This window comes from Microtus oregoni, unplaced genomic scaffold (assembly GCF_018167655.1).
Source record: "Microtus oregoni isolate MIOR12 unplaced genomic scaffold, Mior012 000003F_ref0000135, whole genome shotgun sequence".
In the NCBI taxonomy this organism is placed as follows: Eukaryota; Metazoa; Chordata; class Mammalia; order Rodentia; family Cricetidae; genus Microtus; species Microtus oregoni.
Window position 1 is genome coordinate 18,958,960 of NW_024543062.1, and position 24,393 is coordinate 18,983,352.

Genomic DNA, 24,393 nt, shown 5'->3' on the forward strand with positions numbered 1-24,393 from the left:
GCTGCCACAGCCTCCTGATCACCGCTCCACTCCCTGGAGCATCCTTCTAGCCGGATGTTTCCAGAAAACTTGGCCGAGGGGGAGACGCAGATGAGAGGATGTGAGTGGCCCCCGGCTGGGGATCGGGCTGGAGGGTGGGGTTGATTGGTGACAGTGACTTTGATGAGGCTATGGGAAATTGTGGCTGGAAGTGTGGTGGGGGGGACTTGGAATTTTGAACCAGTGGTCACAGCTCCTCTTTCCCTGGTGCCTCTTCTTGCCTTTCTAGGTGCAGCCACGGTCCCCTAGAAGGAGGCTGCACTCATCTGGGCTCCAGGCTTGGCTGGGGCATTCTCAGAAGGGTTCCCCGGGATAGACAGAACAGCTAGGCTGAGTCCACATTGTGGGTGTGAGGTGCTGCTGTGCACGGCACCCCAGCGTGAGGAAGCTTGTGTCTTCCAGGACTGTGTGGCATGCTCTGGGAGGGGCTCCCCAACACCTCTGCCCAGTGATCCTTGATGACCACATGTGTTCAGGAACAGCTGAGTGTCATCCCCCACCCTGTCCGTTTCTTACTTCTATAAGCTGAGTTAGTTAAGGGACCCAGCTGCCCAACTCCTTGTTGACTTAACTGAATTTGGAAATGTCTGTTCCCCAGGGTCACCCCACCCCCAACAGTTCCAAATGGAGACCTGCCCTGGGGTTCCAGGCCTGCGATCCCTCGCAGCCTGACGTGTTTGCCGGGCCCTCCTGGCCCGCGCGCTCGGGAAATATAAATAAACGCAGCCCCAGCCGCCAGGTTCTGGAAGTGGCAGCTGCTGCTGGCGCGGGTGGAGGGAAAGGTCAGGGGCTGAGTTACACTTGATCCCGAGCCCTGGCCCTCCGTGCCTCCTGTCCTTGAGGATCCCTGAGAAGCAGCTATGGAGCCACGTGGCTCTTGTGGTCACTGCAGGCCAGCAGGTGGCCTGGCTGTCCGGTGCCTCCTCCATACCATGGGGCCCTTAAGGCTGCTACAGTGGGAAGCGGAGGCTTCAGACCCACTTCTGAGCTGGGTTGAGGTGGGTGGGAAACTCACAGTCCCGGTCGGGACCAGGGTGTGGGGGCAGGGCAAGACAGACTTCATTCAATACTATGCAGACCTAGGGGGCCACTTGCTGGTGTGCTTGGGGGTTTTGCTGTTTCCTTTGTTTGTAAGCCACCACCAACTGGGGTTTGAATGAGGGGGTGGATAAGGGTGGATAGTCATTGTGTGTCCACCCTCCCCCCTGTTTTCCCCCTAGCAGTTACAGTTACAGCCCAGTGTTGAGCTTGAACTTGACTTGTGTAGAGGAAAATGATTGAAGCTCAGTGATGGGAAAGCATCTGAGTGTTATTACAGAGTGGTTCCGGCGCTGTCATTCCGCCTAACCTCCACCCCCAGGGGCAGGTTCTGCCACTGCCATGGGAAAGTGGCCAGCTTTGCCTTCAGGGAAGCTGGGGCCCACTGAAGGTTGCTGAGGTGTGAACAGAGGATCCAAGTAGCCTTCCAGCTCAGGGTTTGTGGCCTCAGCTGAATGGTGTACGCCACTCCACCCTGTCCGTTTCTTACTTCTATAAGCTCGTGGGCAGGGAGGTCTGTGGCCTTGGTGGGCTGGGCAGGCCTGCGAGCTGGAGTTTCTTCCCCGTGTGGTCTCAAGCTGTGACCTGAGAAAGATTCATCCTTGGCTGCTGAGCTCGGCCAGGCCAGGTGGGCCCCGAGTCTGGTGTGGTCCCTTAGGTGTGAGGGCCCAAGCTCACCCTGCTCCCTTCCTCAGCTTGGCCCTGCTCCAGCTTCTGCTCTCCCACTGCTTTTTTCCCCTTCACCTACGGTGAGACCGGAAAACAGCCTCACTCTCCTGAGGCCTCTCTGCAGCTGTGCTGAGTCGGGGCTGGGTCACCATAGCTCCCGCCCAACGGGGGAGGGAACAACGGGGTGGGGGGACTTCTGTGTTCTGCCCCCTAGAATCTTAAACGAGGCCTCACTTGGGGCCATGCCTGTCACCGTCGTCATTTCCCTGATCCCTGTCCGTGCTCTGTGCTCCTTGGTCTTGGACTGGCATGAGCCCTCACCTGTCTTCTACCCACAGGCCTCCTGGAACATGGGAGGAACTGGTCAGCCATCGCCCGCATGGTGGGATCCAAGACCGTGTCCCAGTGTAAGAACTTCTACTTCAACTACAAGAAGAGGCAGAACCTGGATGAGATCCTTCAGCAGCACAAGCTAAAGATGGTGAGTTTGGGCCAGAACTCCTGGGCTGGGCTCCCTGGGGACTGTGGACAGCCAGGCCTCCCACAGTCAGGCCTCCCTCATGTGGCCCCTGGCTGCCTGGCGCCTGCATGGGGAGGTACGGGTGGGCTGGGCCCTGACTCAGCCAGGAATCTGCCACCACCCTCAGTGCCCTGGGTTGGAGACCCAGAGGCCAAAGAGCCCTAAGTAAGCAGCTTGGCTTCTGCTTGGCTGCCCCATTGGGCATTAGGGTTACAGCGAAAGAGAGAAAGGGTCCCAAGACTCAGAGTCCGGAGGAGGACGTGGGGCCAGACGCATCCCACACTGAAAACTGCGAGGTACATGTGGGATCTCTTTGGCAGCCACGGCCAGGAGGGCCTTGGGGAGACCCCACTGCCTTCTCGCCATCCCTCTATCTTCTCTCTCATCTTGGACACACTTGTGATCGTCATCATCTTAGGGCTGGAAAAACTGGGGCCTGGCAAGGCTCTTTAGCCACCTAAGTAGAAGTGTACAGCCACCCCTGCCTTCAACGTCCCATTGTGATCAGAGGCTTAGGAGGGGCCTTGCATCCATCCTTCCATGGGTTTAAAGTCGTGCGGACTTCACACAACTGAAGATGCATTGCTCTTCCTGCAGCCTGCTGAGGCCCAGAGCAGTTATACGGCAGTACCACGACATGGCATGCTACAGAGATAGCGGCAGCCCACCAGAGCTCTCCTCTGGCCCCGTGCAGAAGCCCACTAGGGCTGCAGTGGCCGTCCTTGTGGTCCATGGCTTCCACTTCAGGTTCTTCTGAGTGTATGACTGCCCGACTCTTCACGTTCCCCGGGGACTTTTCCCTCTGCCCCCAGGGACCCCCAATGGGACAGTGGGACCTGAGTACCCAGTGGATTAGAGAGAGAAGCTAGATCTGAGTTTGTGAGTTGGGCACCTGTGTGACCCGAGCAGAAGATGAGGGACTGCAGGTGGTCTTGTGGGTCCGAACGGAGGTACCTGTGGAGGGGAAGTACTTCATGGGGCTTCCTGCCTCTTGCTGTTAGTTATACTCCTTGCCACTTATGTCTCAACCCTGTCCTCTGGCTATGTGAGGCCCTTGCAGTCACTGTGCAGCTATGGCCACTAAGGACTGTGTGCTGATAGACACTGCCCAGGAGACGTGTGTGTGATTCTAAGGTCTGTCACTTGTAGGCTGTGTGGCTTTGGACAAATGTCTTGTCCTCTCTGTGCCTCAGTTTCTCTGACTAAAATGGGAGGGATAACAATAGACTCCGAGGACTCTGAGGAGGGGGGTCTTCCTCAGAAGTTTCAGTGCAGTTCTTAGAAGGGGCTGTGAGGCGACTTGCCAGTCTTGGGGTGCTGATGGCAGAAGGCTCAGGGTACAGGTGTCTTCTAAGTGTCCTGTGCCTATCCCAGATGGACATGTGCATGCATGCATTGAGCTACTCTCTCCAAAGTACAGTGGACTCGTGGCCGGTGGGTCTGTACCCTGGCTCTGCTGTCCTGTGGCTGGTGCTCAGGGCACACAGCTTGGCCTCCAGGCCTCATTGCACCTGCGTAATAAATAAAACAGGGACGGGGAAGCACCTACTGGAGAGCGTGTGAGGAGCCAGTGCCGTCCCCTGTGGAAAGTCCAGCATTTGGCCCAGGTCACTGAGTAGGACAGAGTTAGTGGCTGGAGTTTCCGGAGGAACTAGCTACTCCATTGTGGGGTGAGCTCCTGAGCTGAGAAGGTGATCGGGAAGGGGGTCCTTGTCCCTGGTTTTGTCTTTTTCACGTAGCTGCCCTGGTGGCTGCCTATAGAGGCTGCCTGATTCCCTCCCCAGCCAACCTTAAGAGCAGATAGCCCAGTCCAGGGCAAGCACCCCATTGTGTGAGTATGTGAACTGGCCTTTGTAGAAACCCCTGACATGGGCTGTCTGCTTCCGGCCCCTTCAACATCCCGCTGCCCCTAGACAGTGGTCAGGCGAGGCATGGTCCATGTCCATAGTCCCAGCACGCAGGCGGCTTGATGCAGGAAGATCAGGAGTTCAGGGCTAACCTGAGCTATAGGACCCTGTCTGAAAAGGAAAATCACAAGAACAAGAGGGTCATTTCTACCTGTGAGTCCTAAGTGGCTGCTGGCCCAGCACCATCTGACTGCAGGAAGGCACATACCCTTGGCCACCCAGGGAGTGGGGGCAGGGGGACAGGAGGTCAGTGGGTGTCCCCTCCTGCTCACCCCAGGCCTGACCTGCACATGGCTGCTGGAGACTCATCAGGAAACGGGAGCTTGGGCGGAGCCCTGTGTCGCAGGTTATGTAACATTTGGCAGCCTTGTCCTCTCTGAGGTCTCCCTCCCCCTCCATGTGGCCGAAGGCTGCCCTTCTGTCTGTGTCCTGGCCCTCGGGGCTCGGCCTCCAGGTTGCTCAGTGTGTCATCTGGGTCTCGGCCCTGCTGGCCTGGCTTCCTTCTGCAATCTTCTCTCTGTGGCTGCTGGGAGACGCTCCGGGCAGGGATGTACTTGAACTCTAGCAGGCAGCCCTCCTTAGCTCTGAGCTTTGCCTTGCCGAGTAGCTGTCATTGTCTCTGAGGATTGTTTGTGTAATGACATGGTTACGGAGTGCCTGGCTCTACTCCACGTGTGGGAGCGAAGCAGGCAGAGGCCCAGTTGATGAGGAGTTAAGTCTGGTCAAGAACTACTGAGGCAGGGATCTAGAGAGAGTGAGGGTTGGAGGGCATTGGTTAATTGCCCCAGGGAGATCAGAAAGGGCCTCTGGGGAGATGACGTTGGAGCAAAGAGTTGAGGAAGTGAGTGTCCATGATCAGGGAAAAGGGTGTTGAGGCAGGGAACGGCCTGTGCAAAGTCCCTGGGGCCGGCATGGGGGCTGGAGACGCAGACTGAGATCGTGCAGAGTGGCAGGACTAGAGATGGAGGGCCCGGTCCAGGTGTTAGGGAATGCCTGGAGTCTTAGAAGCAGGGGCGACACACCCTGATTGGCAGGGTAGCTCTGTGCAGTCATGTGACTGTACGCCTTGCAGATTCCGGGTACTTAGTAAATGCCAGGTATAATTTGTGTTTGTATCTCCAACATGTCACTTTCACGGGCCTACCTACCAGCCCCTTGGTGCTGAGGTTATGGCTGGGTTTTCCATAGGCTCTAGAAACACAGGGTGTGCTGTGTCGTCTGCCCAAGGCTCTGGCAGGCCAATGAGCTCCTGTTTCCTGTGAGTATCCCTGCAACCTGCTGCCTAGTTCCTGTTGCTAAAGATAGACAAAGGAAGGGGATCCCCAGCCACATGCCACAACATCCTTGTGCCCGCAGACTGGAGCCTGGGCCTCTTGGGAGGTGCCAAGACCAGGCCCTGTGTGGGTGTGGGTGGCAGGGCAGATGTCCCATGAGGTCTGTGTGTAGTCAGGACAAGCCTAAAGGTGGTGATGAGCAGGCAGCACGCATTTCCCCTTTTGTTCTTGTGTCCCAAGATCCTTGTCTCTGGGACTTGAGATGGCACATCTGTACCTCAGAGCCTTGTGCTCCGTGGCAGTGGAGACAGCAGGCCCTCGCCCCAGAGCATGGGTGTGCTGTATTTCCAGGACAGAATGTCACCAGCCAGACGAGTAGAACTGTTGTCTCTCACCAGCTACTGACGTCGTCCTTTTTTGGTCTGTGTTCCCCTCTCCTGTCTTCAGTCTTCTCCCCGAAAAGATCCTCAGTTGCGTTGTGTCTCTGCCCTCCACACCCCTCTTCCCACTTAGTCTGTTCCTCAGTGACTGTATCTGTGGAGGCCCCACCTGGACTCCCTTTGGATGGTGTCAGAACCAGGGGTGCCACTGGCCCCTCAGACCACACCCTTTCCCTCATACCAGACCAGGTTTGCAGCATGGTAGATGCAGAGTGTCCCCCACAGGCAATCCTGGTCAGTTTGAGACCTGTTTGTGCGCTGACTCTGTTTTGCACACCAAGCCTAGAGAAGCCTTGTCTGTTCTGGACTTGTGCCCAGCTCAGGGTAGGGCACACAAGTTCAGCCTGGAGGAGATGTTAAATGCCCCCCTGCTGGGAGAGAAAAGCTGGGCCCTGTTGGGCTGGGGAAAGGCAAGACTGAAGATGGTCATCCCCACCCCAGGACCTTGCCTGGATGCTCCCTCTGTGCTCAGACCTGCACTCCAAGTGTCACCTTCCATTAGAAACCTGATCACCCGTCCAGCTGACTTGGCCCTGTGCCCTCTTTATCCCTGTCTAGTCCTGCCGTGGCCCCTGGTCTGTCCCGAGTCCTTTAGCGTGTGTCGCTGGCTTTGAGGGCAGGGGCCCTGTTGTGTTCGCTGAGTCTGTATTCACAGTTCCTCTACCAACCACGGTGCCCTGAGTGTGCACTGTGACACTGTGGCCTTCCCATGCTGGCCCAGCCCGTGCCCAGTGTCCCACTGGGACACACGGCACTATGAAGCCTCTATGATAAAAATAGCCCTGGCCTGTGTGGCCACTCTGATGGGCCGAGTGGGAAGGTTGCCTGTACAGCCACGTGGCCAGGTTCCCTGCCCTGGTAGCTTTGACTGGGCCTCAGGCATGTTTCGCCTCCAGCCTTGACCACTGCTGTTCTGTCCCAGGAGAAGGAGAGGAATGCACGGAGGAAGAAAAAGAAGACCCCAGCGGCAGCAAATGAGGAGACAGCCTTCCCACCTGCCACCGAGGACGAGGAGATGGAGGCATCTGGTGCCAGTGCCAATGAGGAAGAGCTGGCCGAAGAGACGGAAGGTAAAGTTGCTCTCCTCAGAGGGGAGGGAGTGGACATATACACACACCCCGTTCTGTGTCTCTGTCTTCCTGAGCATTTCCTGATTTCCCGGGCCAGGCCTGGGGTTGACCACAGAGAAGCCCTGACTAGGCTTCTCGCTTTTGCCTCCCCATAGTTCACATGCTTTCACCGTAGGGCCTGGAGTGACCCCGGGAGGCCAGGCCACGAGTCCTCTCAGCACCCAGGCTGGGCTCTAGGCTGGTGACAAACACCCGAGCCCCTTTTTTTTTTTTTTTTTTTTTTTTTTGGTTTTTCGAGACAGGGTTTCTCTGTGGTTTTGGAGCCTGTCCTGGAACTAGCTCTTGTAGACCAGGCTGGTCTCGAACTCACAGAGATCCGCCTGCCTCTGCCTCCCGAGTGCTGGGATTAAAGGCGTGCGCCACCACCGCCCGGCCCCGAGCCCTTTATTGAATGCCTTCCCAGTCATCCTCATGAGCAAGGTGGACATAGCATGGAGGGGCCACTGTTGAGACAGAACTGCCTGCAAGAGTAGGGAGTAAGTGAGCCCCAGATACTGGGGGAGGGGGAGGTCACAACCTCCTTAGGAGCAGGGCCAGACTTTCTGAGGCCTCTCTTATCATCTGGGGATTCCTGGGACAGCAGTGTGGAAGGCTCCAGCTAGCTTCTCACACCCAAGGGCACTGGGCCTATCTTCAGTGTGGGGAATCGGATCCTAGGGAAACACCCTCCTGGGGACCATGATGTGACTTAGGTCTAGCAAGTATTTGTGTGAGGTCCTGCCCTTGCAGGACAGGAACCAATTGAACCTCCTTGTGTGGTAATGGTCATGGGAGTCATAGGCTCATCTCTGTCTCCATAGCCCGAGGAGGCGGTGACACCAGGAGCACCGGAGACTGAGGAGTGAAGAAGTCACTCCGGGTCTCCTGAGACCTGGTTTGGCAGCTTGGTCCCAGACCTATGCTCTGTGACCTCCATCCAGGGGAAGGGGCCTGTGCTCTTTCCTGTCATGGGCTGTGAAGTGCCCATTGTGTCAGATTCCCTGAGCACGCTAGGTGAACACCCTGAGTACCCAGTTGGTGTCTCTGGCCCCCTGCAGAGTGGAGCCTCTAGCTACTCCTTCCTAGTACTTGGGAAGTACTTAGGGTGGGGCCCAGCCACAGCTGTCACAGCCCCTGCCTGACTGAGGGCTGCTGGTGTGGACATGCCTGACAGCGAGTAGTAGACACCCACAGACAAGAGGGGCCCGTCTGCTTGTACACAGGACTTCAGTGGCCTCAGCCTCCTGTGTCCTGTTGTTGGGCCATGAGGGTTAAGCCCAGAGGTCAGATGCACTCTGTGGCCCAGGCAGCTTGATTACCTCTCTGTGTCTGTTTCCATTCCTGTCAGTGTGCTAAGGAGTACCCCGATCTTGAGGTTTTTGAGGGTCACATGCCCTGCATGCCCATGGCCAGTTCCCTGTTGATGTTACTGACACCATTTCTAGGAGGGGTGTCCTTCTCTAGACTCCAAAGGCACTGACAAATGAAAGGGCCTGGGGACTGACTGACAAGGCTGGAGGCCACAGAAACTCCCATTGGGTTGTGTCCCTGGCATTTGGCCAGGGCTCTGTTGACCCTGGACGGACATACCTTGCCTGTGCGGGCTGCTGCAGGTCACCGTAGCTGTGGGTGGCCAAGGCCTCCATTGGGAGCTGAGCAAGGAGGTCCTGTGGAAACTGCTGTGGGCCCCCTGCCCTCTGTCAGCCACACCCCTTCCCTTTCCACAGGATTATTGCCACCTCAATTCTAACCCTTCTCTAACTCTCTTTCCAGCCTTACAGTCCTCTGGCAATGATGTTCCCAGAGTAGGGGAGTGCAGTGGCCCAGGTAAGAATGTGGCTGTGGCTGAGCTGGGGGTGCGGGGACAGTGGGGTGTCCGAGATCATATGTCTCTCTCCCTGTACCGCGCCGTGTGCTGCTTTGCCCTCTGCATTTTTCTGTGCACAGTGTCTGTTCCTGTGCTGTGGTCAGCGTGCCCTGCTCTCTTGGGTTTGCTCCAGGTCCTTTTCCCTGTTCTGTCCCCAGCCTTGTTTCCAGATGTCTGTTTTACAGAAAATGGAGGGACATGAGACCCAAAGATGAGAAAAGCTATGGAGTCAGGCTGCAGCTGGGTCTCTGGTGCTTTAGTCCAATGTGCGTGTACACACACACACAGTGGAAAACCCGCGGAGCAGGAGCAGTGGGCATGCTCCTTCGGGGCATTCCTATGTAATGGTCTTGTATTGTCCTTACGTTGTCAGCCATGCTGTGTTGGACTTACGGTCCCTGGGCCTATACAGTTGCTCTCTGGCCTCCATGGCCATTTGGTTCCCTGTCCTGTGGATGGGAAAACTGAAGCTTGAGAGAAGCCTTGAGTTTCCCATGGGAGTACCAAAAGTTGGGCCCTGAGCCGAATGGAGGTCAGATTATGTCTTCAGACCCAGATGAAGGCCTGTTTTGAGGCTGTCCTTGGACTGGCCCTGTAGGGGCACTGGCTTTTGGAGAGACCAGGGTTTGGGTTGGCCAGTCTATGAACAGAGGAAGGAGAAGCTGAAGTTGCAGGTTGGGCAGCCTGGGAAGGGTCTTTAGGGATGTGGGAGAGACAAGGCTCACCTAGGTGTATAGGAACCTGGGGCTGTTCTGGTATTCTTTGGGAGTACTGTCACCTCCCACATAGCAGCTCATCCCCCTCTGCTTTTCCTCTGCATATAGCCACTGTCAACAACAGCTCTGATACTGAGAGTGTCCCTTCCCCACGCATGGAGGCTACCAAGGACACTGGGCAAAATGGGCCCAAGCCCACCAGCACTGAGGCATTGCCTGCTACCACCCAGCCACCTATCCCTCAGCCAGAAGAACCTGCAACGGCCCCCACTGAGCCCTGCCCAGCCCCTGACGCCAGTAGTCCACCATCCCCAGTAGCTCCCCCATCACCTGCCGTACCCACGGCTGCTGTTCCCGAGGACGAACAAGAAGACCAGGTGGCTGCAGTTCCTCAGACAGAGGATGCCAAGGAGCAGAAATCTGAGGGTGAAGAGGTGATCGATGTGGGAAAGGCAGAGGAGCCCGAGGCCCCTGAGGAGCCGCCGAGGAGTGTGAAGAGTGACCACAAGGATGAGGCTGAGGAGGAGCCCGAGGACAAGGCCAAGGGCACAGAGGCCGTCGAGGCTGTGTCTGAGCCACCACTCAAGGTGGAAGAGGCTGGAAGCAAGGCTGCTGCAACCAAGAGTTCCAGCTCGGGTGCCCCCCAGGACAGTGACTCCAGTGCCACCTGCAGTGCTGATGAGGTGGACGAGCCTGAGGGAGGTGACAAGGGCAGGTGAGAACCTTGGGCAGTCCTCACTGTGAGCTTTGGTCCTTGTGTGTTCTGCCAACACAGGGAACACCCCCCCCCCATCTGCCAAGACAACACAGGTGGCCCTGCCTGCCTTGAAGTCTGTGGCTGGTTTGTGGGGGCCAACACGAGACTGAGACCCGAAGTGGAAGTGTCTTAGTCACTATTATATCGCTACGAAGAGGCAGCATGACCAAGGCAACTCTTAGAACAGAACATATTTAATTGGGGGCTTGATTACAGTTTTAGGGGTATGGTCCATATCGTCCATCAAGGTGGGGATCATGGCAGCAAGCATGGCAGGCATGGTGCTGGAGAAGTAGTTGAGTGCTTCATCCTTCTTCATAGGCAGACAGACAGACACACACGCAGACTTGATACTGAGCCTGAACCTGACTCAGCTTTTGAAACCTTAAAGCCCACCCCCAGTGACACACTTCCTCTAACAAGGCCACACCTCCTTCTAATCCTTTCCAATAGGAACACTCCTTGAGAATTAAGCAGTCAAGCTATGAATATAAGCCTATGGAAACCATTCTTATTCAGAGCAACACCAGGGAATTCATTCTAGAAGGGAGCAGTGGAAGGAAGTCACGTTTGGGGTACGCTGGAGCTGAGATCTGGAAGTGAGGTGGCCATAGAAGACTCAGGGGGAGAATGTGCTAGTGGTATTGTTGGTGTCCACCAGCTGTGAACCGGACCTGGTGGCTGGAAGAATCAGTAATGGAGGCAGAAGGTCCACGTACAGGTGTCTTGAGAATTACCCATCCAGCATCTTTCACTGCTGATGGTTCCCTGGAGTCCTTGGCTTGTAGACACAGCACTCTGATCCCAGCTGCCTCTTTGTCCAAATTCCTACTTCCTTCAAGGATGCCAGTCTCTCTCTGATGGCTCAGCATAGCTGCCCAACAAGGTCTCATGCACAGGGCCCTGGGTTAGGTCTGGGACGTAGGGAGGGACCCAGTTCTTCCCTTCTGTGGCGGGAACAGTTGTTGCAAAGGCCCGGGGTAGGAGCAAGCGAACCAGGTCCTCCAGTGATGGCAGAGAAGATGCCAGCAGTAGGGGCAGTGATTGACATGATCCCATCAAGGGCCCAGACACTGGAGGCCCCTGACCATGAAGTGATAACCGGTCTTTGGGGAGCATTCTGATTGGATCCTCCCTGCCCCAGGGGCACCGTGTTTTAGGTGGGACCATCTGGGCACTCAAGGGCAGGCCTGGAACCCTTCCCTGATCACATTTGGATGGCCCCACCCGCCTCTGGGCAGCTGCAGGAGATGTTTTGTGATGAGGCAGTGTGCTCTGTTTATTTTGACTGCAAACAGCAAAGTCTGTTTTCTCTTCTCTCAAGTCTCTGAAAAATTCCGGCAGAGCAAAGGAGGAGACCATGACCTTCAGACCGGCCCACACAGGGCCTTTCCTGCTTCCCCTGGCTCTCCTTTCCCCTTGGGACTGGTAGATCTGAAGTGGATGCTTTGTGGGCCTTACGTGTTCCCCGAGGACTCCACTGGTAGGGCCCACATACAGCAGATGGGCAACAGATGGTCGGCAGAAGCTGACCGGCGGGTTTCTGAGTGCCCCGTGTCCTGTCAGGCACAGTGGGGGACACATGGCCCTGTGTCAGCTTCAGTACCACCAGGGTCTCTACTGAGGTGAGAGTGCCACAAAGCCGCAGGTAGCACCAGCATCCTCCTGCAGTGTCTGGGCGGTAGACTCATAGGTCACAGAGCTGGGCCTGGGGGGCGCCACCCTGAATACTAGCCTCCTCCTCAGACTTGTGTAGGCCCTGGTTAGGCTGGTGCTCCCTCAGTCCCAGTCCCGTCTCCTGTAGCACCAGCCAGTAGTGAGTGGCCTTTCCTCCCTTTCTGGTGCTTGGTGGCTTTCTTGCTTGCTGTTTAACTTCCGGGCTGGAACTCAGGACACCTGGCTGGTCAGGCCCTGTGGGATCTACAGTCTGCTGCCCTGGGGCTCACCTGTGCTCTCAGGGAGCAGCTAGACTTCCTGGCTAGAAGCTTACCACCGGTCCTTCACCAGCCACGCCATGGGGGTGGTCAGGGATGGCAGGAGAATGAGAGCATCGGCCGGCCCACAGCCTGGGCTGCTGTCTGTAAACTCTGGGTGAGCCCGTCCGGCCTGACTCGGGCTCCTCTGGGAGAGCTTGGCCTGGAGTTTGCCAGGAGGCTTGGATTGCAGTCCTCTCACCTCCAGAGGAGGAGCCTGGTGCTTTCCAGCAGGGTTTGGCCTTGGAAAGCACCCCGCCCCCGCCCAGCTTGCTTTCCCCACCTGCAGTAGGCACAGATGTATCCCAAGAGTTGCTTTGTTGTCCGACCCTGGACCCAGGGGCCAGGCCTGTGGTGTTTGGTGCAGCGTGTACTGAGCGGCTCCTGAAGGTACCGGGAGCAGGACTAACAGGGCCCTAGTTACCAGGTGCTCGGTTCTGGTGAGGCTGGTGAGGTGAGAGGAAAGGTTGGTGTATGTGAGTCTTCTGAAGGAGGCAGCACTTGCAGGTGGTCATTGGTCTTAGTGAAGTGTGGAGGGGAAGCCATCTGAGGACAGACAGGAGAGCCAGCACAAAGGCCCTGTGCCATCCGAGCCAATGTTCAGTGGTTTCACAGAGCCCTGGAGTAGGGAGTGTGGGGACCAATGGGTTTTTTGTCTCAGGGACAGAAATTGTCAGAGCTCTTTTTTTTTTTTTTTAAGATTTATTACTTTCAGTTATGTGCCCATGTGTAGTATATGCACATGAGTTCTGGTACCATGAGAAGGCCAGAGGTCATCTGATCCCTGGAGCCGGAGTTACAGGCAGTTGTAAACCCCCTGACATGGGTTCTGGGAATCAAACTTTAGTCAAGAGCAGTGCACCACCGAGCCATCTCTCCTGCCCGTGTATTTATGTGTGTCTGTACACTGGCCTGAACATACGTGTACCATATTCATGCAGGCACCACAGAGGACAGTAGCCAGAAGAGGGCATGGAATCTTCTGGTGCTGAATTGAGGCCTGTTAGGAGCTGGGTGCTAGGGCCCAAACCCTGCTTCTCTGAGCTATCTCTCCAGCTCTGGGATACTGTTCTAGTTTTATGCCTGCCTGGAGAGAATGGGGAAACTGAGGCCCGTGGTTCCGGTGGAGAAAGCCTTGGCTCCCACCACAAACTGTCACATACTAGCAACACAGCTTGCGTCTCTGCAGAGATGGATTTGCACACACACAGAGGTCCAGGTTTCAGCCAGCACTGGAACTTGGAACTGTTTTCTACTTGTACACAGATGGAGGGAACACGGTGCTCCCCAGATTTTACCGCTCCTGGGAAACAAGGGCTGTGTCGTGGTGGTCCCCTCCATCACAGCCTACCTTCCTCTTTGTAGCCCCAGAAAGCTGTGACAGCGTGCTCAACAGCATGCCACGTAGAGCACACAGTCTTGAGACACTGGTGTCTTCAGTGTCTCACAGTGTCACTACAGATCAGGCCATCGCCCTAGAGGAGACCCGACCCCCTTCCCAGCTATGGTGTCCACTGATGCTCTGGTCCAGTGTCCTCTGAAGGGAACGGGATATGGCCACTGTGTCTGGCCTCTCTTACACTGTGTTTTGGGGGCTCTTCTGTTGGGGGATGAGGGTCAGGGCTCCGTGATTTAGATGGCTCTAGTCTGTGCATATCTGTGTGGCTTAAGCAGTTTGTCAGGTACATACACTCATGAGTGGGTTGCTCTGGGGTGTGTGTCTTCATTCCTCTTGAGTATGATTTAGCTCAGTGTGGATTTAGTGGGTGTAGCCTTGATTTTGTTTTTTTGTGTTTTGTAAGTGGGTCACACTACGTAGCCTAGGTTGGCCTTGAGCTTGTAGAATCTTCTGCCCAGACTCCCCAGTGCTGGGATGACAGGTGTCTTGCCACCATACTCAGTCTGGGCATGACCTTTAGAGAAGTTGTCCGTTCATCTTCCTAAGCCGGTGCAGTATTTTATTTCAGTTTAAGTTTACCAAAGCTGGCCATTAAAATGGCTAGGCACAACTGGGTGGTGGTGGCACACACTTTTAATCCCGGTTCTCAGGTGGCAGAGGCTGGCAGATGTCCGAGTTCAAGGGCAGCCTGGTCTACAAAGAAATTCCAGGACAGCCAGGGCTGTTAAACAGAAAAACCCTGTCTCGAAATACCAAGGGGGAGGAGGGGGATGGCTAGGGACAAGTGAATGACGGGATATCAGGATATGCTGGTAAATATCAGGGTGGAGCCAGATGTGACTAGGGCCAAGTGTCTGGTGAAGACAGCAGCAGAGGAGCCCCTGCCATGGGTGTGGACAGGTGGGACAGGAGGGCTGGAGGACTCAGGGTGACCTGTTCTTCCTGTCCCCCCTGTTTGCCTCAGGCAGCTTCAGCAGGCGTCATCCTGTCTGCTCTCCCCGCTTGGCTGAGTGTGTGGCAGATGCGGGCAGTAGGCTGCTACCCGCAGGGCCTGTCGCATGCGTGTCCTGTCACAGCAGAGCCTGTGCCCCTCCATCTGTGGACGGCAGCATGCTCTCCTCTGCTCTGCCCCCTGCGGCTCTAACCATGCCCCGGCTGTCAGCAGTTCTCACCCCAAAAGGCTGAAGTTCCAGCTTGTGTGTCTTCACGTGGCTGGAGTCAGGCTAGCCACAGTACCCAGAGGCACACAGACCGTAGTGATTTCAAGGACCCACCCCAGATTTGTCCTCTGTCCTAATTCTAGTGCTGTAGCCCATAGCTCAGCCCCCATCACTGGACAGGACTGAGCCCAGAGCCATACTTGGGCCCAGCAGACACAGGCTCCAATTAGTGGAGTCCTCAGCCCCTTCCCAGGGCCCAGCCGAGAATAATCTCCAGGGAATCTCTCCATGTCCCTCCACCCTGATCCGGTTGAGTCTGTGTCCTTCTGGCCACTCCCTGAGGGCCCCTGTGGCCTAGGCGCCCGTTAGGACTTTTCAGCTGTCTCTTTGCCCCGAGGCCACGTTGGAACAGTGGTGTGTGGGGGCCAGAGGAGTGTTGCTGCCCAGCAGTGTATGCTGACGGGGCACCTGGACCTCGGCTAAGGGCCTCGCTGGTGGGCCCCACCTTCTAGGACTCAAAGGAGAAGCCATGGACGCAGGACAGCCCCTTTTCCCAGGAAGGCCCTCCGAGAGCCTGTGGCTGATGCTCCAGCCTGACCTGACGCTTGTCCCTCCCCAGGCTGCTGTCACCAAGGCCCAGCCTCCTTACCCCAGCCGGCGATCCCCGCGCCAGTACCTCGCCCCAGAAGCCGCTGGACCTGAAGCAGCTGAAGCAGCGAGCGGCCGCCATCCCCCCAATTGTGAGTGAACCCTGCATCCAGGTAGCCCACTTTGATCTTGACTTCTGTGTGCTCAGTAGTGCCGGTGGGAGCTCTTCCCAGGCCAGGGGCTCCCAAAGATGGGACTCTAGACACAGGACTCTTGGTAGGGTAGGGAGGCTGGGAGGAGATGGGAGATCTATCGGGAAGGCTAATCTGATCAATTGCCCTCCAGAGGTTCTCCCATGTCCCAGGCAGGCAACTGTTGCCAGCAAGCCCCCAGACCCCAACGACACCTCAGCCAACTAATGCCCTGGCTCTGTCAGGTCTGTCTTTGCGGCCTTTGTGTAGTCTCTTCGGCCATTTCCCTTTTGAGATTTTAGGCTTGGCCTTTACGTTGAAGGCAGGAGTTCATGGAGATCCAAGCTGGCCTCTCTGTTAGGCATTTTGATGTTGGACATGTGTGCCTGGTCTCACTGCTAGCGCCCCCCTCCCCCCAAAGCCCACATGGCCATTTCTTACTCCTGATTACCAGTGATGTAGGGTGTGTCAGGTAGAGTGGATCCCAGTACACATCTAGCTCTGGGCAGATGAAACAGGCCCTTCTTTGGTGGTGGTGACCCCTATATCTGATGTTAAGACTCTTTCTGCCTCCACATGGAGACTTTAAGGATGTGGCTGCCTTTCTGTACCTGGCTTTCGTGCTGGCCGTACACGGCCACTCCCCAACCTGTCAGCCTCTGACATGGGGCTAGGATGATCATGCCTGCCCTATACCCCCCAGCAGGTCACCAAGGTCCATGAACCCCCTCGGGAGGACACAGTACCCCCAAAGCCAGCTCCCCCTGTGCCTACACCCACGCAACACCTACAGCCAGAGGGTGACGTGTCTCAGCAGTCAGGAGGAAGTCCACGTGGCAAGAGCCGGAGCCCGGTACCTCCTACCGAGAAAGAGGGTGAGTGTTGAACACGGGTGCACCGAGAGTGAGGGACAGCCCTTTCTCTACTCAGCTCCCGTGGCTGTGCGGGCCAGGCTGGGGAGGCACATAGATAAGGTAGCACATCACAGGGCTTAACCACAAGCTCCAGAAACAGCTTGGGCTGGGGGCTCTTGAGAAACCAGAGGCAGTCTAGTGCTGGTGACTCCTGATATGTGTGTGTGTGTGTGTGTGTGTGTGTGTGTGTGTGTGTACGCACGCATGCACATTTGCACATGCGAACATATATGTAGCCAGCTTCTCCTTGGTGTGAATCAGTTTGCATGTGATCTCCTGAGGGAACCATGGGGATCTCTGTTCTGGAACAAGAGCAGGGCTTACCTGAGCTGGACTGGCTAACACATGGCTTGCCCACTGTCCGCACCCCTTCTTCTTCAGCACATACTGCAGAGCCTTTCGTACAAGGAATGGGTGGTATCCACCAGGGCTCCATGGCACTTGGACGTTGTACTAGGGTTGTCAGAGGGAGGTAAAGTCGCTGCCTAAGCTGGCGGTGGCAGGCATGAGAAACAAGTGGGGCAGGCCAGGGGCAGGACAGTCTGGGCTGTGTGTCCAGCAAGGATCTGGCAAGGCCAGGCAGGGGTAGGGGATGACGGGAAAAGATCCTTCAGGGCCCAAGAATTGCTGAAGGAGGTTGTGGCTGGCAGAAGAGTCAGAGAGAAATGGGGTCTAGACTGCGTGGCTACGGTGGAGAATGGCTTTGAGCGACTGTGCTGGGGTGGGGGCGTCGGCGGCATCTGATTAGGGTTTTTTGGGGGAAAAAATCAGTGCCTGCTTTCTTGTTGAGAAAGCGCGGACGGGAGTAGGGCAGGGGTGGGAGGCAGGCTGAAGCACTCCTCCCAACAGCTCTGGGGCAGCCTGGACGTGACAGGTGGCCTTGGACGTGGGAGGAAGGGGAGGCTTGCGTTTGTTCCTGAGGCCAAGCCAGCGGGATGTAGTGATGACCCATGGGGTATGAGGACAGAGGTGTCTGTCTGTTTGGAGCTGGGGCCGGAACACATTACAGTGACCGGTGGGTTTTAAGGGGCTAAATGTGGTGTAGAACACAGTGTGTTGTGAGAAGCCAGCCAGACTCAGAATGACAACCTGGAGTGGCAGTAGGGGGAGGGGAGACGCTCTGGTCGGGCTCAGGTCAGACAGCTGTGGCAGAGTAGGGCTGAAGCCACCCAGGGCCAGTCAGGTCCTGCTGGGTTGGGGCCCCGGACCCTGGGAAAACAACCAGCAGCCCATGGTCCCTGAGGCTGGTTCTGGGCCCATCCATGGGGCCGAGGCTGCCTTGTTTCCTAGGCTCCTCCCTGGGGAACATTGCACCTGGCGGCAGGCTCTGTCTCTCCGTGTCTGGCCATAGCTCTGCTCCCCAGGGGACACATGAACCCAACATTCAGGAAGCCAGCTTTCTCTGTCCTGGCTCCAGCAGGGAACCTCCAGGCCAGGAAGGTCCCTCGGGATCCCTAGGCCCTGCTGGAGGAACAGGTTGTCCATCCTGGCTCTTAGCCTCCTGCCTGCATTGACTGGGTCTGACCCCATTTCCCTCCAGCCTGAGACTTCATCTCTGTCCCCTAGCTCTTCAGAGCCAAGCTAGACAGGGCAGCCAAGGTGCATAGGGAGCCAGGACACCAAGTGTTTGAACTTCCTGATGGTAGAGGATGTGAATCCCCTGCCAATTCTTACGTATCCATCACCTCCCCAGGGCATGAGTTCAAGGAGAGTTCAACCTTCCCTAAGGGGAGATTTGGGCCGTAACACTTGGACTTCTGCTTCTGCCACTTCTTACCTTCAGTATAATCTAGGATCATGTGGGGGTAGCTCAAGTTCATCCTATTCTGAGGCTGGGGCTCCTGTCCGCCACAATTTCTGGGTGGGTTGTGATTCCCAGAATGCATCCAACTAGGGCCTGCAGTTTAGAACAGATTGCAGCTAATACGAGAGCTTGTGGAGCCTCGGTGAGTGCTGACCTGACTCTGAGCATCCAGGACCCAAGAGTCACAGGGTAGGTCCGTGATAGGCACAGGTCTTGGGCTGCTGCCAGCTGCCTACGTTCCCAGCTCTCCCCTGCACTCAGCTGCTAGGGCCTCAGTCTTCTCATTAGGAGGGTGAAGGGACAAACTGACTGTGTCATCCTGTAGAGTGCTACCTTTTACTGCTGTTTATAGCCATATGAGTTTCAGTTGACTGGAGAGGTCTCTTCCGTCACTGGTCTCGGTCTGGTTGCTCACTGTCCCCTGTATGCACCCATACAGGCTTATCAATGCCTGGCTGGGGCGCAGCCCAGTGACTAGCATATAGTAGATGGCTGGTATGCGGACAGCCTCTGCACCAGTGGTCAGCTGGAGTGGCTACTGCAGCCACATCCATTGCCGTCTCTGATCAGCAAGCCTGACCCATCACCTTGGTCCTGTGCACCCAGCTGGTGGCATTTGCAGGGAGCCCTGAAACAAAGATTGGCCCTCTGTCACAGGCCCTCTGGTGTGCCTCTTCAGCTCTGCTATGGGTGATAACTCTGTGGATGGAGATGACCGAAGTAGTGAGTGCCACCCTGCCTGAGGGGGTCTTACAAGCCCTCTTGCCTGGCACAGATGGACTATCAATCCCAGAGCCCTGTGGCCCATGCAGTGAGCCAGTCCCGTACCAAGCAAGTGTCATGGGGACATGCCTGGCAGCACACCCGCCCTACCATATCCCTGTGCCCCTGTGGCTTGGAGTCCTGTCATAGCTGGCCAGTGGGGCTGCAAGGCACAAGGATGGCAGAGCATTCCCTGACTGCATACCTCCTCCCTCTCTCAGCAGAGAAACCCTCCTTCTTTCCGGCCTTCCCTACTGAAGGCCCGAAGCTATCTACTGAGCCCCCACGCTGGACATCGGGCCTGCCCTTCCCCATCCCTCCACGGGAGGTGATCAAGACTTCCCCGCACGTCCCAGACCCCTCTGCCTTCTCCTACACGCCTCCCAGTGAGTAGTGACACTGCTAATTGTGTCTCTGCAGTCAGTGGCAACCAGCTCTTTGCGCTGGCACAGGACTGCATAGTGAAGGGTCCTAGTCAGATGAGACCAGGCTGAAGATTTGGCCTGCTCAGTACTGGGAAGCTGGGGACCCCCTGAGACTTGGGAAAGCTACCATACTATCTGTGATGACCATAGGGAGCCATGGGAGGTGCTTGAGCTGGCAATGGGGAGGCCTAGCATGGAAGATACTTTCCACCAGTGACTAAGCCTAAGGGTATTGGTGGGAAGGTGGGGGTAGCCTTGATTGTTGACATGCCGTGAGAGCAGTTGGAAAGCCTCACTACCATTAAAAGGAACCCGGCCACAAAGATCAGCATCAGCAGGGACGAGCCCAGGTAGAGCTGACCCTGAAGGATGAGTGTACCAATGGAGATTGGAGAGTAGGACAGGCATGCCTGGCAAGAGGAATAACATCTGCAAAAGGCCAGAAAAAGTAGAGGCACTTGGCACCAGATCAAGCTGTCACAGCAGAGAGTCACCACCCAGCCAGCCCAGGGACCCCCAGTCACATGACCCTGAAATCCATGCTGTAGGTGACTCTCCTAGAGGCTGTGGGGAGCCATTGTAGGCTCATGGCGTAGGGAGGGGATGGTCTGGTCTGCTGGCTTTGGAAAAGCCCCTTTGACCGCTGTAAGGAGGCGAATCCTAGGGAAGGAGTGGCAATGTAGCGCTGGCTTAGAAGCCTGGATGTGGAATGGGAGGTGGGGGTGCGGGTGTGGAGGGAAAGTCCAGGACTTTAGGGTTCCAGTGGAGGGCTCAGGTCACTGAAGCAGAAGCATGTGGAGGTGCACCAGTATAAACTTAATGTTTCCTTGCAGGTCACTCACTGCCTCTGAACCTCCACGATAGTGTCCGGCCTGTCCTACCACGTCCCCCCATCTCTAACCCCCCACCCCTCATCTCCTCTGCCAAGCATCCAGGCGTACTTGAGAGGCAGCTAGGTGCCATCTCCCAGGTGAGTGCCTCTTGGGCCGGGCCTCCTCATCATCGGGAGCTTTCAAGCCGTGGTGCTGGGTGGTGACTGGCACTCGGGCCTGCTGCTTAGACCAGCCAATGGGGCTGTCTGGATGAGGCTGTGCATTCCACTGTTGGGCCTCAGGCAAATGACTCAGCATCTCTGGGTCTCAGTTCACCCTGTTAAGTGGGGAGCTGTAGCTGCAGAAGCTGTAGAGTGTCGTGTGGTAAGCTTTGATCGCCTTTGAGTCCTGCCTGCCCTCGCCGCACACATGTGCAAAAGCATTAGCACTGTGTCCTTTTATGTGAGCATCGCGGTGTCGGTCTGTCCGCAGCCCTGTACCTGAGAGGGCCAGAGCCATGTCCCTGTCCAGTATATCCTCAGGTCCTAGGCAGGACTCTCCCTGAGTCTGAGTCTGGCTGTGACCTGTTCCCTTGCCCTGGCAGGGAATGTCTGTACAGCTTCGAGTGCCCCACTCAGAGCATGCCAAGGCCCCCATGGGCCCTCTCACCATGGGGCTGCCTCTTGCTGTGGACCCTAAGAAGCTGGGTGAGTACCCATGACCCTTTGGCTCCTGTGACCTCTGTTGAGGGGTGGGCAGTCTTGGCCTAGGGAGGTGGAAGAGGCAGCCTGAGACCTCTGTGTATTATCTCCCCACCCCCAGCCCCATTCAGTGGAGTGAAGCAGGAACAGCTGTCCCCACGGGGTCAGACTGGGCCACCTGAGAGTCTGGGAGTACCCACTGCTCAGGAGACCTCTGTGCTGAGAGGTAAGACCCAGCCAACCATTTTCAGCTCCTAGAGAGCCCGAAAGCCCACCTCATGGCTGTCTCCTCACCCTTGAGACACTGAAGTGGGGATAGTTGGGTGACTTTCAGACTTGGGACCCTAAGAGCTGTGTCTTTCATTTTCCAGGGACAGCACTGGGCTCCACCGCCAGTGGGAGCATCACCAAGGGCCTCCCCAGTACCCGGGCCGCAGATGGCCCCAGCTACCGTGGCTCTATCACTCACGTAGGTGCTGGGCGCAGGGTGGTGCAGGCAGGGAGAACGGATTGGGATGGGATGGGATGATTTCTGAGCAGATGAGAGATGTTGCACTGAATGGTCACTGTGCCGGGGGGGCGGGGCCAGGTCTAGGGAGATGCTGGACTGAATGATCACTGTGCCGGGGGGCGGGGCCAGGTCTAGGGAGATGCTGAACTGAATGATCACTGTGCCGGGGGGCGGGGCCAGGTCTAGGGAGATGCTGGACTGAATGGTCACTGTGCCGTGGGGCGGGGCCAGGTCTAGAGAGATGCTGGACTGAATGGCCACTGTGCGGGGATGGGGGGGGCAGGTCTAGGGAGATAAATAGAACAAATGTCACATCTCAGGCAGTTAGGTGCGGCAGAAACCAACCACAGATAGGGATGCAGGCAGGGTGACCAGAGTGTCAGGAGTCACAAATCAGTGAAGAGCCTGGACTCAGAAAGTCCCCAGGGCCAGGAAGAGGCAAGTGATGTCAGATAGCATGGCCAGAAGAAGCACATGAAGTAGGATCGGCAGCTGACTCCTGGCATATCACATGGTGGAAGGTACCAGACGTAGTACCACTGGGCGTGGTCAAGCACACCCCCTCAGAGGGCTTCCAGCCTCAAGGCTGCCCACCATAGTGTCCTTTCAACTCAATACCTTGACAGACTTTGATGCCCCAGGCTTCCCCTGGAGTCTGTTCGGAAATCTTGGGCTTTTGAAGGCAAAGAGCAGGAGCTGGGGGGCAAAAATTCAGCCATATGCTCTGGCACCAGTGACCCTCCCTGACTCAGTTTCCCCTCTGACAAAAATATTATCACCAGGAGAGTTAGTCCAAGGAGGTCATAGGTCAGCAAGGTCACAAGGTCAGCATGCAGAACTTCTGGGCCAGGTCAGAGGGTGCTGGCTCTCGAAGGCTGGAGACCCTTTCCACTGATTAAAGGGAGTGAGATCTGTGCTCAGGGGCCTGTCTGTTTGGGACAGAGTCAGTGCAAAGGTGTTGATAGGACCCACATGGGGGGCAGGTAGAGACTGCACCCCGCTGTTGTCTGGCTACCCTGGAGCCCAAGGTCATGCTGTCCCATGTCCTGTTCATCTCCCAGGATTGCGCTCAGGTCTTGGAGCGGGCTGAGTGGGTCGTGTTGGCTCCCCATGTTCTTTGGATTTTGTCCAGTTGGCTCTGCAGAACAAAACCACGGTCTGTCTGTATTTCTGTCCTCAGAGGCCAGTCCCGCCATGCTTGGAGCCCCCAGACAGCAGAGCCTCCCTTTTCCCCAGAGCCTGTCTGGGTTTTTTTTAACATACACCTGGCCTGGCAAGCACCCATCAGATGCTTTAGAAAACCAGGCTCTGGGTAAAGGGGAGGCTCCCAGAATCAGCCCATCCTGCTCCTACCCCATGGGGACAGCAGGAGAGAGCTCAGGATTTGGGGGCACTCTGTTGGGGTTTCTGAGAATCAAACCAGAGTCCTCGTTATGTGGATGTCTCAGAAAAGCGAAGTGACCTGTTATCAGGTCTGGCTCCAGAGCTACACCAGTGACCCCGTTCATGTTCACAGAAGTCACCTAAGGTGGATCCTACCCCACAAGACTGAATTCTGTTGGTTTGACACTTCTGGTGGGGAGCTTACCTGCTCTGAATCAGTGTTTCTTAGTTGGTCAGACTTGTCCTCAGGGACACCAGGTGGCATCTAGGGTAGACAGAGGGTGCAGGAGTACTGAGTCTATAGCAGCTGGCAGTTCTAGGCTGGGAAAAGCTTCCTGAGTGATCATAACTGCTCCATACCTCGGTTTCCATATCTGAAGTAGATAGAGTAATAGCAGCTAGCCTGATGTGATGGCTCAGACCTGTCGTCCCAGCTCTCGGAAGGCTGAGGCAGGAGGATGGTGCATTCCAGGCTAACCTGAACTATAGAAAGAGAGACCTTGTCTCTATGAAGCAGTGTAATACTATTATAGCGTCTGTGGAAGGATGTTCACAACAGCAACAGCACAGGCACTAGGAAGCCAGTGACGAGGGACGCCGGCATCAGTGCTGAGTGAGGTTCTGTCTCAGTGGTGGAGTGGGTGGTGGGTGGTGAGAGTCACCCACAGATCTGGATACTCATCCCTCTTCCCCCTGTAGGGCACGCCAGCTGATGTCCTTTACAAGGGGACCATCAGCAGGATCGTCGGGGAGGACAGCCCAAGTCGCCTTGACCGGGCACGAGAGGACACCCTGCCCAAAGGCCATGTCATCTATGAGGGCAAGAAGGGCCACGTTCTGTCCTATGAAGGTCAGTACAGACCACAGACAGCCATGAGGCAGTGGTAGTTAGGTGGTGTGGCTGTGCCTGTCCCCCTTTCTTTCCATTTCCAGGCTCTCTGTTTTCAAGACAGACATAACAAGAAGACAGAACAAGAACACACCAGACAGTACCTGCCTGCCAGCTTGGGATGCCCCTGCAAGGGCTATGCTGGAAACCCAGTGTTGGTTAGGAGGCATGAAGCTGGGATGCCAGATGCATCCCCTGGCAGGCAGGGTGGAAGGCAGGCGGGTGCCTTTGGAGCTGGTGCTATGCTACTCTAGGTAGGCTTCACAGGTTGAGGAGATAGATATACTTCCATATGAGAAGATAGTACTGGCCCTGGAGGGACAAGGCAGCCCTGGTTAGTGAGGAGCTGTGGGGCTTGTAGAGGTATCTTTAGACACAGGTAGAGCTAAGGTAATACCGGGAAGCAGTTAGGGAGTGACTTTCTGTCCTGCAGGCATACCACCCAGGTCAGGGCTGGCCTTGGGGGCTTCCCCCAGCATAGGCTGGGAAAGCTGGGAGCAGTTTTAAGAGCCATGACAGGGAAAACCTGTGGCAGAGCCATGACA

At 56.4% G+C, this 24,393-nt stretch overlaps 1 protein-coding gene across 12 annotated transcripts in view; it reads left to right on the forward strand.

The window, feature by feature from the left end:
* Positions 1-24,393, forward strand: part of Ncor2 (nuclear receptor corepressor 2) — a 155,688-nt gene that overhangs the window by 113,727 nt on the left and 17,568 nt on the right. For 6 of the 12 annotated variants that reach the window (XM_041649369.1, XM_041649363.1, XM_041649366.1 and 3 more), the window contains 12 exons: positions 2,085-2,227; positions 6,810-6,957; positions 8,770-8,823; positions 9,688-10,294; positions 15,488-15,608; positions 16,351-16,522; positions 19,349-19,513; positions 20,386-20,522; positions 20,969-21,071; positions 21,187-21,291; positions 21,437-21,534; positions 23,659-23,809. In XM_041649369.1, the coding sequence (XP_041505303.1) occupies positions 2,085-2,227; positions 6,810-6,957; positions 8,770-8,823; positions 9,688-10,294; positions 15,488-15,608; positions 16,351-16,522; positions 19,349-19,513; positions 20,386-20,522; positions 20,969-21,071; positions 21,187-21,291; positions 21,437-21,534; positions 23,659-23,809 (2,004 nt within the window). The remainder of the gene's footprint in view (positions 1-2,084; positions 2,228-6,809; positions 6,958-8,769; positions 8,824-9,687; positions 10,295-15,487; positions 15,609-16,350; positions 16,523-19,348; positions 19,514-20,385; positions 20,523-20,968; positions 21,072-21,186; positions 21,292-21,436; positions 21,535-23,658; positions 23,810-24,393) is intronic. The other 6 variants (XM_041649367.1, XM_041649368.1, XM_041649360.1 and 3 more) reach the window with 2 other exon arrangements.